Below are 14,489 nucleotides of genomic sequence, written 5' to 3'. Positions count from 1 at the left end.
TCTCGGGGAGGTGTGGGGTACTCTCAGGGAGGTGTGGGGTACTCTCGGGGGGGTGTGGGGTACTCTCGGGGGGGGTGTGGGGTACTCTCGGGGGGGTGTGGGGTACTCTCGGGGGGGTGTGGGGTACTCTCAGCTGATGTCGGGGGGGGTGGGGTACTCTCAGCTGATGTCGGGGAGGTGTGGGGTACTCTCGGGGAGGTGTGGGGTACTCTCGGGGGGGTGTGGGGTACTCTCGGGGGGGGGGGGGTTACTCTCAGCTGATGTCGGGGGGGGTGGGGTACTCTCAGCTGATGTCGGGGAGGTGTGGGGTACTCTCGGGGAGGTGTGGGGTACTCTCGGGGGGGTGTGGGGTACTCTCGGGGAGGTGTGGGGTACTCTCGGGGGGGTGTGGGGTACTCACAGCTGATGTCGGGGGGGCTGTAGCGCTCCTGCGACGGTTGGGAGAAGTGGGACGTGGCCACCTTCAGGTAGACCACCTCGCCCGTGTTCTTCAGCGCCACCACCGCGTCCTCGTGAAGAACGTCCTCCAGACACATGTGGTTCACCTGGAGGAAGGCCGGTTACTCCACAGAGTCCATGAGCAGGTGTCACTGAAGACAAAGGGAGGGTACTCACGGCGAGGATCTTGTCCCCGATGCAGAGGCGCCCGTCGCGGTGAGCGGCCCCTCCCTCGATGATCTTCGTCACGTAGATGCTGTTGTCTCCGGGAACGTGCTGGTTCCCCACGCCGCCCGCGATGCTGAAGCCCAGCCCTGGAACGGACCAATCACAGTCAGGCAAGACCGGGGGGGGGCGGGGTCACGGAGAGGGGGGGGCGGGGGGTGTCACGGGGAGGGGGGGGCTCTTCACCAAATCCTGAAGAACCGAAACCCAAGACCTTTGACCCTCACCTTTGGGGCCTTTGATGAGCTTGATCTGCGTGGCGCGCTCCATCGGTGGGCGTCGCCGCAGTACGTACAGCCGCACCACTGGCCCCGCCTCCTTCAGCGCCTCCACGGCGACAGAGTGCGTGACCTCGCGCACGTCCACGTCGTTCACAAACACGATGCTGTCGTTCACTCTGAGGTGAACACACAAGGAAACCTTTCAGTCATGTGACTTTTGTTGTTTTGGCGGCCATTTTGAAGACCGAATTATGCAGTACTACAACATGTAACAATATCTGTACTCAGGATGTCAATGATGTAAATGACAGGGGCATTTTTATGGACTAATCTCTACTCATGAAGATAAAAGTATTTAAGACGTTAGCATGCTACTGGTTAGCATGCTACCGGTTAGCATTTAGCTTCAACAGCTTCAAGAGAAAGCCCTGAACCACAAACCACTGGCCTTGGATCCAACATGTGATTCATACATGTGAGCCACACGTGTGTTTATCGTGTTGAAGCCATTGACAGTTGATGACAGTTGCTATCTGGTAGCATGCTAACGTCTTGAGCTTAAATACAGACTCAGACTGAGACTCATGTCACTCAGCTGTATTTCATTTATATCCTGGGTAGAGATTTTGTTATATGTATGTCGTAGTACTGCATAATTCTACTTCAGTATTCAAAATGGCCGCCGGAACTCAGCGTGATGTCACTGGGAAAAGCATTTAGAGGAAACAATTGTGAAGAATATAGAAAAAATTGGAAAAATAGAGGGAAAATATGGGGAAAATAGAGGAAAAAATGGGGGAAAATATAGGGAAAATATAAGGAAAATATAGGGAAAATATGGGGAAAATAGAGGAAAAAATGGGGAAAAATATAGGGAAAATGTAAGGAAAATATAGGAAAAATATGGGGGAAAAATCGGGAAAAATCGGAAAAATATAGGGAAAATATGGGGGAAAAAAGAAGGAAAAATTGGAAAAATATGGGGAAAATAGAGGAAAATATGGGAAAAATATAGGAAAAATATGGGGGGGGGAAAAGGGAAAAATTGGAAAAATATAGGGAAAATATGGGGGAAAATAGAGGGGAAAAAATTGGGAAAATATAAGGAAAATATAGGGAAAATATGGGGGAAAAAAGAAGGAAAAATTGGAAAAATATGGGGAAAATAGAGGAAAATATAGGGAAAATATAGGAAAAATTTGGGAAAAGAAATTTAAAAAATGGTTGTAAAAAGATGTGACAATGTGGTTTCAGTCACAGAGACATGACCCGACCTGAGGCGTCCGTCCTGAGAGGCGGCTCCTCCCGGGATGATCTTGGTGATGAAGATGCTCGGGTCGTCCCCGATGTGAGGGTTGTCTGTCCCTCCGGCGATGGAGAAACCCAGGCCCGAGTTTCCCTGGAACAGACACGAGGACCGGGGTCAGAACGAGGTCAGGACGAGGTCAGATCGAGGTCAGATCGAGGTCAGGACGAGGTCAGGACGGGGTCAGGACGAGGTCAGAACGAGGTCAGAACGAGGTCAGATCGAGGTCAGAACGAGGTCAGAACGAGGTCAGGTCGAGGTCAGATCGAGGTCAGATCGAGGTCAGGACGAGGTCAGAACGAGGTCAGATCGAGGTCAGAACGAGGTCAGAACGAGGTCAGATCGAGGTCAGGACGAGGTCAGATCGAGGTCAGGACGAGGTCAGGACGAGGTCAGATCGAGGTCAGGACGAGGTCAGATCGAGGTCAGATCGAGGTCAGATCGAGGTCAGATCGAGGTCAGATCGAGGTCAGATCGAGGTCAGATCGAGGTCAGATCGAGGTCAGATCGAGGTCAGATCGAGGTCAGAACGAGGTCAGATCGAGGTCAGATCGAGGTCAGATCGAGGTCAGATCGAGGTCAGATCGAGGTCAGAACGAGGTCAGAACGAGGTCAGATCGAGGTCAGGACGAGGTCAGGTCGAGGTCAGATCGAGGTCAGGTCGAGGTCAGAACGAGGTCAGAACGAGGTCAGGACGAGGTCAGATCGAGGTCAGAACGAGGTCAGATCGAGGTCAGGTCGAGGTCAGATCGAGGTCAGATCGAGGTCAGAACGAGGTCAGGTCGAGGTCAGATCGAGGTCAGATCGAGGTCAGAACGAGGTCAGAACGAGTTCAGATCGAGGTCAGGACGAGGTCAGGACGAGGTCAGGACGAGGTCAGATCGAGGTCAGGACGAGGTCAGATCGAGGTCAGGTCGAGGTCAGATCGAGGTCAGGACGAGGTCAGGTCGAGGTCAGAACGAGGTCAGGACGAGGTCAGATCGAGGTCAGATGCAGGAGTTTAAAGGAGATGCAGGAGGTGCAGATGTTTAAAGGAGATGCAGGAGGTGCAGATGTTTAAAGGAGATGCAGGAGGTGCAGATGTTTAAAGGAGATGCAGGAGGTGCAGATGTTTGGAGGTTGTTGGTGTTTTAAACTGACAGTGACAATAAAGCGTTGATTGATGTGCAGGAGGAGGTGTTTGGGGAAGGAGGTGTTTGGGGAAGGAGGTGTTTAGGGGAGGAGTCAGGAGTTAGCAGGTGTTTAGTAATGTTAGGACGAGGGTCAGGAGGTGTTTGGAGGAGGAGGTGATTGGGGAGGAGTTAGCAGGAGGTGCAGATGTTTGGACGACAGGTATATGCAGGTGTTGAGTGATGTCAGGAGGTGCAGATGGAGCAGGAGGTGCAGATGGAGGTGGTGGAGGTGCAGATGGAGGTGGTGGAGGTGCAGATGGAGGTGGTGGAGGTGCAGATGGAGCAGGAGGTGCAGATGGAGGTGGTGGAGGTGCAGATGGAGGTGATGGAGGTGGTGGAGGTGCAGATGGAGGTGCAGGTATCCGATACTGACCCTCTCCAGGGTGATCTCCTCGTACTCCAGTTCTCCGTCTGACCCATTCATCTGAAACACAGAGGCACCGAGGCGTTAGAGCGGCGCCGCACTCTCCCCCCTCCTCCTCCTCCTCCTCTGCCCGTCGCCGCGGCAACGGGAGGTTACCACGGCAACTGCATCGCCGTCGCCTCGGCAACGGCGTCTGCTCCTCCGCCGGCGCTCGGTCACCCACACAGAGGCTTCAGGAGGATCGGACTCTGAGGACGTGCTGCGGGAGGACACGCACACCGCGGTCACACTCGCCCATCGTCACGGGCGTAACTACGGCAACCGCCAAACTATAAAGACAATCCCCACGAAGAAGCCCCTCCCACTAAAACATGTACAATAGGCCACGTTCAACTACAACTGTATATATACTACTGTGTATGTAAACAGACGGCGTTAGCATTAGCCTCTCCTCCTCTATAGCGTTAGCATTAGCCTCTGCTCCTCTATAGCGTTAGCATTAGCCTCTCCTCCTCTATAGTGTTAGCATTAGCCTCTCCTCCTCTTTAGCTCCAAAACAGGGGAACTATATTGTGAGGCGTAATAATACCAGGAGTAGTTCAACATCCGCCCAACTACTCCTGGTATTATTACGCCTCACAATATAGTTCCCCTGTTTTGGAGCTATAGAGGAGGAGAGGCTAAATGCTAACACTATAGAGGAGGAGAGGCTAAATGCTAACGCTATAGAGGAGGAGAGGCTAATGCTAACGCCGTCTGTGTTTACGTGACTGAGGACACGCGTGGAGACCGACAGGTGCACATGAACTCGTCTAAGCTCATATCTCAGTTTGGAATAACGATCAGGTGTGACACTGTTTTTTATTATAAAGGCGCCCCTACAGGCCGAAGCTGCAACTGCATCGAGCTCTGCTGTGGTCATCAGAGGTACCACCGGGTCCACATGAGAAGGCCTGGACTAAACCCTCGACTAAACCCTCGACTGGACCGGGGTGTGATGAAGGTGAGGACGTTTCACAGAAGCTTCTTTAGCCTCGGTATCGACACAAGTATCGTTAAAGTATCGACACAAGTATCGACACAAGTATCGACACAAGTATCGTTAAAGTATCGTTAAAGTATCGTTCAAGTATCGACACAAGTATCGTTAAAGTATCGTTAAAGTATCGTTCAAGTATCGTTCAAGTATCGACACAAGTATCGTTAAAGTATCGACACAAGTATCGACACAAGTATTGTTAAAGTATCGTTTAAGTATCGTTCAAGTATCGTTAAAGTATTGTTAAAGTATCGTTTAAGTATCGTTCAAGTATCGTTAAAGTATTGTTAAAGCATCGTTAAAGTATCGACACAAGTATTGTTAAAGTATCGTTTAAGTATCGTTCAAGTATCGTTAAAGTATTGTTAAAGCATCGTTAAAGTATCGACACAAGTACCGTTAAAGTATCGACACAAGTACCGTTAAAGTATCGACACAAGAATCGACACAAGTATCGACACAAGTATCGTTAAAGTATCGTTAAAGTATTGGCACAAGAATCGACACAAGTATCGACACAAGTATCGTTAAAGTATCGACACAAGTATCAACATAAGTATCGTTAAAGTATCGACACAAGTATCAACATAAGTATCGTTAAAGTATCGTTAAAGTATTGGCACAAGAATCGACACAAGTATCGACACAAGCATCGTTAAAGTATCGACACAAGTATTGTTAAAGTATCGTTTAAGTATCGTTCAAGTATCAACATAAGTATCGTTAAAGTATTGACACAAGTATCGTTAAAGTATCGTTAAAGTATTGGCACAAGAATCGACACAAGTATCGTTAAAGTATCGACACAAGTATCAACATAAGTATCGTTAAAGTATTGACACAAGTATCGTTAAAGTATCGTTAAAGTATTGGCACAAGAATCGACACAAGTATCGACACAAGTATCGACACAAGTATCGTTAAAGTATCGTTAAAGTATTGACACAAGTATCGACACAAGTATCGACACAAGTATCGACACAAGTATCGACACAAGTATCGTTAAAGTATCGACACAAGTATCGACACAAGAATCGTTAAAGTATCGTTAAAGTATTGTTAAAGTATCGTTAAAGTATTGTTGAAGTATCGTTATTGTATTTGTTTGTTTGTTTTATTTGTTGGATTTTCGCTTGTGTTTGCACAGCTTTAGTTTCCTGTTGTGTCCAGTCACCGCCGCACAGGAAACAGGCCCTGGACCTATTGTACATGTTTGTGTTTGTGGCCCACAGGGGGCGGGAGCGAGCGGTCACTCCCGGCCCACAGGGGGCGGGAGCGAGCGGGCACTCCCGGCCCACAGGGGGCGGGAGCGAGCGGTCACTCCTTCACTTTGTTCATGTACGATTATAGACGTATAAAAGATGGATGAGGAGCAGCTTTGAGACACAGCGAAGCAGAAACAGCAGCTGTCAGCTCCAAGGCGCTTATGTAAGACTCACGAGGGAGGGGGGGAGAGGGGGGGGGAGGAGAGAGAGAGGGGGGAGACGGAGGAGAGAGAGGGAGGAGAAAGAGAAGAGAGAGGAGAGAGAGAGAGAGGGAGGGGAGAGGGGAAGGAGGAGAGAGAGAAGAGGGAGAAGAGAGAGGAGAGAGGGAGGAGAGGGAGGAGAAAGAGAAAAGGGAAGAGAGAGAGGAGAGGGGGGGGAGGGAGAGGAGAGAGAAGGAGGGAGGAGAGAGAGGGAGGAGAAAGAGAAGAGAGAGGAGAGAGAGAGAGAGGGAGGGGAGAGGGGGGAGAGGGGAAGGAGGAGAGAGAGAAGAGGGAGGAGAGAGAGGGAAGAGAGAGTGGAGAAAGAGAAGAGAGAGGAGATAGGAGAGGGAGGAGAAAGAGAAGAGAGAGGAGGGAGGAGAGGGAGGAGAAAGAGAAGAGAGAGGAGGGAGGAGAGGGAGGGAGGAGAGGGAGGAGAAAGAGAAGAGAGAGGAGGGAGGAGAGGGAGGAGAAAGAGAAGAGAGAGGAGGGAGGAGAGGGAGGGAGGAGAGAGAGAAGAGAGAGGAGAGGGAGGAGAGAGAGGGAGGGAGGAGAAAGAGAAGAGAGAGGAGATAGGAGAGGGAGGAGAAAGAGAAGAGAGAGGAGGGAGGAGAGGGAGGAGAAAGAGAAGAGAGAGGAGGGAGGAGAGGGAGGGAGGAGAGGGAGGAGAAAGAGAAGAGAGAGGAGGGAGGAGAGGGAGGGGAGAGGGGAGGGAGGAGAGAGAGAGAGGAGAGGGAGGAGAGAGAGAAGAGAGAGGAGAGGGAGGAGAGAGAGGGAGGGAGGAGAAAGAGAAGAGAGAGGAGATAGGGGAGAGAGAGGGAGGAGAGGGAGGAGAGAGGGAGGAGAGAGAGGAGAAAGAGAAGAGAGAGAGGGGAGGGAGGGAGAGAGGGAGGGAGAGAGAGAGGGGAGGGAGGGAGAGGAGAAAAGAAAAGAGGGAGGGGAGAGGGGGGGAGGCAGTTGGAGCAGTGAAAGTGAATGAAGTCAGCGTTAATTAAAGCGTCTCATTTCCCATGATGCATCAGTCATATTTAAACATGAACAGAGCTGGCACAGTTACATTCTGTTCTGCACCGATACTTGGTTTTCGATACCGATACCTGAACGATACTTTTGTCGATACTGATACTAAACCATTTGTCATAGAACCATAAAGCAGATAATAATAATAATAATAATAATAATAATAATAATAATAATAATAATAATAATAATAATAATAATAATAATAATAATAATAATAATAATAATGTTCATTTATTCCTTTTCCGAAACGACCAAGAAACTTCCTTTAACGACAAAAGGGCAGAAAAAACACTTTAAAGTTTTCCCGCCTGTTTTCCCCAATTTAAAACAATATTTTCAGCTTTTGTTGTTGTTTGTTTTTTCTTTGTTTTTGTTGATGACCGACAGCATCAAAGCTCCAATATAAAGATGCCCTTCCCCACACATGAACCGCTAGCTTTAGCTGTTAGCGCGTCAACAACACAAGTCAATGGCCATGCTACATGCTACATGCTAACGGCCAGGTCCAAACCCGTTAGTGAAGAAGAGAAGGTGAGGAGAGAGGAGAGAAGGTGAGGAGAGAAGGTGAGGAGAGAGAAGAGAAGGTGAGGAGAGAGAAGAGAAGGTGAGGAGAGAAGGTGAGGAGAGAAGGTGAGGAGAGAGGAGAGAAGGTGAGGAGAGAAGGTGAGGAGAGAAGGTGAGGAGAGAGGAGAGAAGGTGAGGAGAGAAGGTGAGGAGAGAGAAGAGAAGGTGAGGAGAGAAGGTGAGGAGAGAAGGTGAGGAGAGAGAAGAGAAGGTGAGGAGAGAGGAGAGAAGGTGAGGAGAGAAGGTGAGGAGAGAGGAGAGAAGGTGAGGAGAGAGGAGAGAAGGTGAGGAGAGAGGAGAGAAGGTGAGGAGAGAGAAGAGAAGGAGAGGAGAGAAGGTGAGGAGAGAGAAGAGAAGGAGAGGAGAGAAGGTGAGGAGAGAGGAGAGAAGGTGAGGAGAGAGAAGAGAAGGAGAGGAGAGGAGGTGAGGAGAGAGAAGAGGTGAGGAGAGAGAAGAGAAAGAGAGGAGAGAGAAGAGAAAGAGAGGAGAGAAGGTGAGGAGAGAGGAGAGGAGGTGAGGAGAGAGAAGAGAAAGAGAGGAGAGAAGGTGAGGAGAGAGGAGAGGAGGTGAGGAGAGAGGAGAGAAGTGAGGGAGAGAGGAGAGAAGGTGAGGAGAGAGAAGAGAAGGTGAGGAGAGAGAAGAGAAAGAGAGGAGAGAAGGTGAGGAGAGAGAAGAGAAGGTGAGGAGAGAGGAGAGAAGGTGAGGAGAGAGAAGAGAAGGGAGGAGAGAGAAGAGAAAGAGAGGAGAGAAGGTGAGGAGAGAGAAGAGAAAGAGAGGAGAGAAGGTGAGGAGAGAGGAGAGCAGGTGAGGAGAGTGAAGGGGAGGTGAGGAGAGAGAAGAGAAGGTGAGGAGAGAGGAGAGAAGGTGAGGAGAGAAGGTGAGGAGAGAGAAGAGAAGGTGAGGAGAGAAGGTGAGGAGAGAGAAGAGAAGGTGAGGAGAGAGAAGAGAAGTGAGGTGAGAGAAGAGAAGGTGAGGAGAGAGAAGAGAAGGTGAGGTGAGAGAAGAGAAGGTGAGGAGAGAGAAGAGAAGGTGAGGAGAGAGAAGAGAAGGTGAGGAGAGAAGAGAAGGTGAGGAGAGAGGAAGAGAAGGTGAGGAGAGAGAAGAGAAGGTGAGGAGAGAGAAGAGAAGGTGAGGAGAGAGAAGAGAAGGTGAGGAGAGAGAAGAGGAGGTGAGGTGAGAGAAGAGAAGGTGAGGAGAGAGAAGAGGAGGTGAGGTGAGAGAAGAGAAGGTGAGGAGAGAGAAGAGAAGGTGAGGAGAGAGAAGAGAAGGTGAGGAGAGAGAAGAGGAGGTGAGGTGAGAGAAGAGAAGGTGAGGAGAGAGAAGAGAAGGTGAGGAGAGAGAAGAGAAGGTGAGGAGAGAGAAGAGAAGGTGAGGAGAGAGAAGAGAAGGTGAGGAGAGAGAAGAGAAGGTGAGGAGAGAGAAGAGGAGGTGAGGTGAGAGAAGAGAAGGTGAGGAGAGAGAAGAGAAGGTGAGAGAGAGAAGAGAAGGTGAGGAGAGAGAAGAGAAGGTGAGGAGAGAGAAGAGGAGGTGAGGAGAGAGAAGAGAGGTGAGGAGAGAGAAGAGGAGGTGAGGAGAGAGAAGAGGGGTGAGGAGAGAGAAGAGGAGGTGAGGAGAGAGAAGAGGAGGTGAGGAGAGAGGAGAGAAGGTGAGGAGAGAGAAGAGAAGGTGGGGAGAGAGAAGAGAAGGTGAGGAGAGAGGAGAGAAGGTGAGGAGAGAGAAGAGAAGGTGAGGAGAGAAGGTGAGGAGAGAAGGTGAGGAGAGAGAAGAGGAGGTGAGGAGAGAGAAGAGGAGGTGAGGAGAGAGAAGAGGAGGTGAGGAGAGAGAAGAGAAGGTGAGGAGAGAGAAGAGGAGGTGAGGAGAGAGAGAAGAGAAGGTGAGGAGAGAGAAGAGGAGGTGAGGAGAGAGAAGAAAGGTGAGGAGAGAGAAGAGGAGGTGAGGAGAGAGAAGAGGAGGTGAGGAGAGAGAAGAGGAGGTGAGGAGAGAGGAGAGAAGGTGAGGAGAGAGAAGAGAAGGTGAGGAGAGAAGGTGAGGAGAGAAGGTGAGGAGAGAGAAGAGGAGGTGAGGAGAGAGAAGAGAAGGTGAGGAGAGAGAAGAGGAGGTGAGGAGAGAGAGAAGAGAAGGTGAGGAGAGAGAAGAGGAGGTGAGGAGAGAGAAGAGAAGGTGTGGAGAGAGGAGAGGAGGTGAGGAGAGAGAAGAGAAGGTGAGGAGAGAAGGTGAGGAGAGAGAAGAGAAGGTGAGGAGAGAGAAGAGAAGGTGAGGAGAGAGAAGAGAAGGAGGGGAGAGAGAAGAGAAGGTGAGGAGAGAGAAGAGGAGGTGAGGAGAGAGAGAAGAGAAGGTGAGGAGAGAGAAGAGGAGGTGAGGAGAGAGAGAAGAGAAGGTGAGGAGAGAGAGAGGAGGAAAAAGGGGAGAGGGAAAGGAGGTGAGGAGAGAAGGAAAGAGGAAAGTGATAAGGGAGAGGAGGAAGTAAATTGTAGGAAAAAGAGAAGATAGAGGGAGGAGGTGAAGTGGAGAGAGAGTAGAAGAAGAGAGAAGGCGAGGAGTACAGAGGGAGAGAGAGAGGTGAGGAGGACAGAGGGAGAGAGAGGAGGACAGAGGGAGAGAGAGGAGGACAGAGGGAGAGAGAGGAGGTGAGGAGGACAGAGAGAGAGGGAGGAGGTGAGGAGGACAGAGGGAGAGGGAGGAGGTGAGGAGGAGGTGAGGAGGAGGTGAGGAGGAGAGCGTTACCAGGAGCCTCTGTCGGTGGCGTTTGGCGCGGCGGACGTTGTTGATGAAACGGCGACCCATCTTCTTGGCGTACCACACCGATACAAACATGCCTCCTTCCCCCGCGTCTCCTACCCCCGCGTCTCCTACCCCCGCGTCTCCTACCCCCTCGTCTCCTCCGTCCTCCTCCCGTTACATAAACGCTCCCGACGCCATCGCCGCCGCCGCCGCCACCGCACGAGGAGCGAGGGATGAAAGGCGAGGAGATGGAGAGAAGGAATCCAGGAGGAGAGAGAGCGGGAGGGAGGGGGGAGAGAGAGAGAGAGGGAGGGGGGAGGGCGCTCCGAGCAGCTACAGCGAGGGGGGGGGAGGGGGGAGAGAGAGGAGAGAGAGAGGAGAGGATGGAGAGATGTGAAGGAGCGGTGTCTCCGGGCAGAAGCAGGAGCACGAAGGAGAGGAGCGCGAAGAAAAGAAGAGGAATAAAGGGAGTAAAAAGCGAGTGGGGGAGGAGAGAGGGAGGAGGGGGGGAGGAGGAGGAGAAGAGGAGAAGCTCTGACAGAGGGAGAGAGAGAGAGAGGTGGAGGTGGACGTTTTTGTATTTGATTGACACGCAGAGCCCCGAGGCCACGCCCCCCTCGTTAACGTCGCCGCCCACAGACGGAGGCCTGTCTCCATGGCAACGCGCTTCCTCCTCCTCCTCCGCCGAGCGTCGCCACGGAGACGGAGGCAGAGGAAGGAAGCGGTGGCAGAGCGGTTAAGCTCGGGCTCCCGTGCCTTCAGGTCTCCTCGTATGTGGGCCAGGGTGACGCCTCATTTGAAAGCTAAGGCCTTCAGCTGAGCTTCTTCTGTCGTCGCTCTTCTGTAGCGTTTTGGCTGCGGTTCTTCAGTGTGATGTAACTGGTCATAACGAGGAACGAGAAGCAGTTTGGTCGGTTTTTCTTAGATTGGGGTAAAGCTGAACCTTGGCTGATGAAGGGGTTATTTTTTGTTTTGATACATTTCTCTACATTTTGTTTTTGAGTTTGTAACAGATACAGGCACATCTCTGGACTCGCCCATATATGGTCATGTTTGAAAACTGTTAACCTCTTACCACCCGCCTCTTTGGTTATTATACAGGCCTGTGTAGCAGCTCATTTGAAAGCTAAGACCCACAAAACTGAGCTTTTTCCTCGCGTTGTTGCTGTGTTGTGTCTCCTTTTTGTTATGTTTTTTTAATTCTTTTATTTTTATTTTTTTGTCATTTTTTTGTTGATTTTTTGTCATTTTTTGTTGATTTTTTGTCATTTTTTGTTGATTTTTTGTCATTTTTTTGTTGCTTTTTTGTCAATTTTTGTCATTTTTTTGTTGATTTTTGTCATTTTTTTGTTGATTTTTTGTCATTTTTTGTTGATTTTTTGTCATTTTTTGTTGATTTTTTGTCATTTTTTTGTTGCTTTTTTGTCAATTTTTGTCATTTTTTTGTTGATTTTTGTCATTTTTTTGTTGAATTTTTGTCATTTTTTGTTGATTTTTTGTCATTTTTTTGTTGATTTTTTGTCATTTTTTGTTGATTTTTTGTCATTTTTTTTTTGATTTTTTGTTATTTTTTGTTGAATTTTTGTCACATTTTTGTCGCGTTTACATCCTTGTTTTCTTCTCATTTTTTGTGTCTGTTTTGGTGCTTTTTTCCCAAGAAGCTTTTTGATTCGGGTAAAGCCAAACTGGAGAAAATGGGATCCGTTCAGGTGGGAGTTAAAAGGTTAAAGGGAAAACAATTGAGAAAAATCTAAACTTTCTCTAATTATTCAAAAACTACTTTAACAAACGCTGAATTATGAGTTTCTACTAAACAAAGATACAAAGACATGGAGGAGCAAAGTGGTTCAACAGCCCATAAACACATGAATAACAGAGAATGCTAACATGATGCTACATGTTAGCATTCTCTGTTATTTATGTATTGCTAATGCTAACGCTAGCTACGACTGCCGTTTTTTCAACAATCTGCTGTGAATAAACCTCCGTCTGGACCCGATTTAGACCTGACTTTATTTATGTGATAAATAAGTAATAAATAATAATAATAATCATCATTTTCCACCAGAAAACGGCTAAAAAGTGAACTCTCCTGTTGTAGATGTTCGTTTTTATGCTCTGTCCCTCAAACAGATGAATAAATAAATAAATAAATGTTTCAAAGTAAAGCACAGATATTTTTAGCTCGGTCGGTTATTTTCATCGTTTCAGTAAAAGCTCAAAGCGACTGATCTCAGATCAGCAGAATCTGAAGACGGGCTCAGTGTGAGGTTTATAATGTTTAAATAAACTGTTTACCAGGTTTATAATGTTTAAACAAACCCTTTACCAGATTTATAATGTTTAAACAAACTGTTTACCAGGTTTATAATGTTTAAACAAACTGTTTACCAGGTTTATAATGTTTAAACAAACTGTTTACCAGGTTTATAATGTTTAAACAAACTGTTTACCAGGTTTATAATGTTTAAACAAACTGTTTACCAGATTTATAATGTTTAAACAAACTGTTTACCAGGTTTATAATGTTTAAATAAACTGTTTACCAGGTTTATAATGTTTAAACAAACTGTTTACCAGGTTTATAATGTTTAAACAAACCCTTTACCAGGTTTAGAATGTTTAAACAAACTGTTTACCAGGTTTATAATGTTTAAACAAACTGTTTACCAGGTTTATAATGTTTAAATAAACTGTTTACCAGGTTTATAATGTTTAAACAAAGTCTTTACCAGGTTTATAATGTTTAAATAAACTGTTTACCAGGTTTATAATGTTTAAACAAACTGTTTACCAGGTTTATAATGTTTAAACAAACTGTTTACCAGGTTTATAATGTTTAAACAAACTCTTTACCAGGTTTATTCTCTGGGATTGGTCATCTATGACTTCACACATACTGACATGTTTGGTATCCACGTGTAGCACGAGAGGCTGTTGTCCAAATATTGTCATTTCCTCTGTGGGAATTTTTTTTATTTTTTTAAACGTTGGAAAAGTTTGAAAAAGTTTTGAAAATATTTTGTTATTTTGGGGGAAATTTGTACATAAAAAAAACAAACAAAAAAAAAAAAATTTGGAAATTTTTTTTTTTACATTTTGAAAACGTTTTGAAATCATCCATCCATTTTCTTGCTCTTTATCCGGCTCCGGGTCGCGGGGGCAGCGTCTCAGCAGAGACGCCCAGACCCCCCGATCCACACACACCTCCTCCAGCTGTTCTGACCCCGAGGCCACACCTCCTCCAGCTGTTCTGACCCCGAGGCCACACCTCCTCCAGCTGTTCTGACCCCGAGGCCACACCTCCTCCAGCTGTTCTGACCCCGAGGCCACACATTGTCCCACTAGGACATGCCTGGAACACCTCCCGCGGGAGGCGACCAGGAGGCATCCGGAACAGATGCCCGAGCCACCTCAGCTGTGAAGGAGCAGCGACTCTACTCCGAGCTCCTCCCGGGTAACTGAGCTCCTCACCCGATCTCGGAGGGTGCGCCCAGCCACCCTGCGAAGGAAACTCATTTCGGCCGCTTGTATTCGCGATCTTGTCCTTTCGGTCATTACCCAAATCTCATGACCATAGGTGAGGGCGGGAACGTAGATCGATCGGTAAATCGAGAGCTTTGCCCCGACTCAGCTCCCTCTTCACCACGACAGACCGATACAGCGACCGCATCACTGCTGACGCCGCACCGATCCGTCTGTCGATCTCACGCTCCATCCGTCCCTCACTGAGAACAAGACCTGAGATACTTGAACTCCTCCACTTGAGGTAAGGACTCCCCACCGACCTGTAGAGGGGAAGGAGAACCATGGCCTCAGATTTGGAGGTGCTGATCCTCATCCCGGCCGCTTCACACTCGGCTGCAAACCGCCCCAGAGCAGCTGAAGGTCCAACAGAACAACATCATCCGCAAACAGCAGAGATGAGACTCTGAGGCTCCCAAACCGGACGCC

General features: G+C 48.4%; 1 protein-coding gene across 1 annotated transcript in view; it reads right to left on the bottom strand.

Annotated features, from left to right (window-relative positions):
• Positions 1-14,489, bottom strand: part of LOC306980436 (disks large homolog 4-like) — a 35,735-nt gene that overhangs the window by 7,229 nt on the left and 14,017 nt on the right. Inside the window, exons 3-7 of the mRNA XM_079579812.1 lie at positions 3,736-3,786; positions 2,159-2,283; positions 891-1,060; positions 616-752; positions 401-545 (exon numbers count right to left, since the gene is read on the bottom strand). Coding sequence (XP_079435938.1) covers positions 401-545; positions 616-752; positions 891-1,060; positions 2,159-2,283; positions 3,736-3,786 — 628 coding nt within the window. The remainder of the gene's footprint in view (positions 1-400; positions 546-615; positions 753-890; positions 1,061-2,158; positions 2,284-3,735; positions 3,787-14,489) is intronic.

Source organism: Gobius niger (assembly GCF_951799975.1).
Source record: "Gobius niger genome assembly, chromosome: 21".
In the NCBI taxonomy this organism is placed as follows: domain Eukaryota; kingdom Metazoa; phylum Chordata; class Actinopteri; order Gobiiformes; family Gobiidae; genus Gobius; species Gobius niger.
The sequence above is the reverse complement of the archived record's forward strand: the minus strand, read 5'-3'. Positions and strand labels throughout refer to the sequence as shown.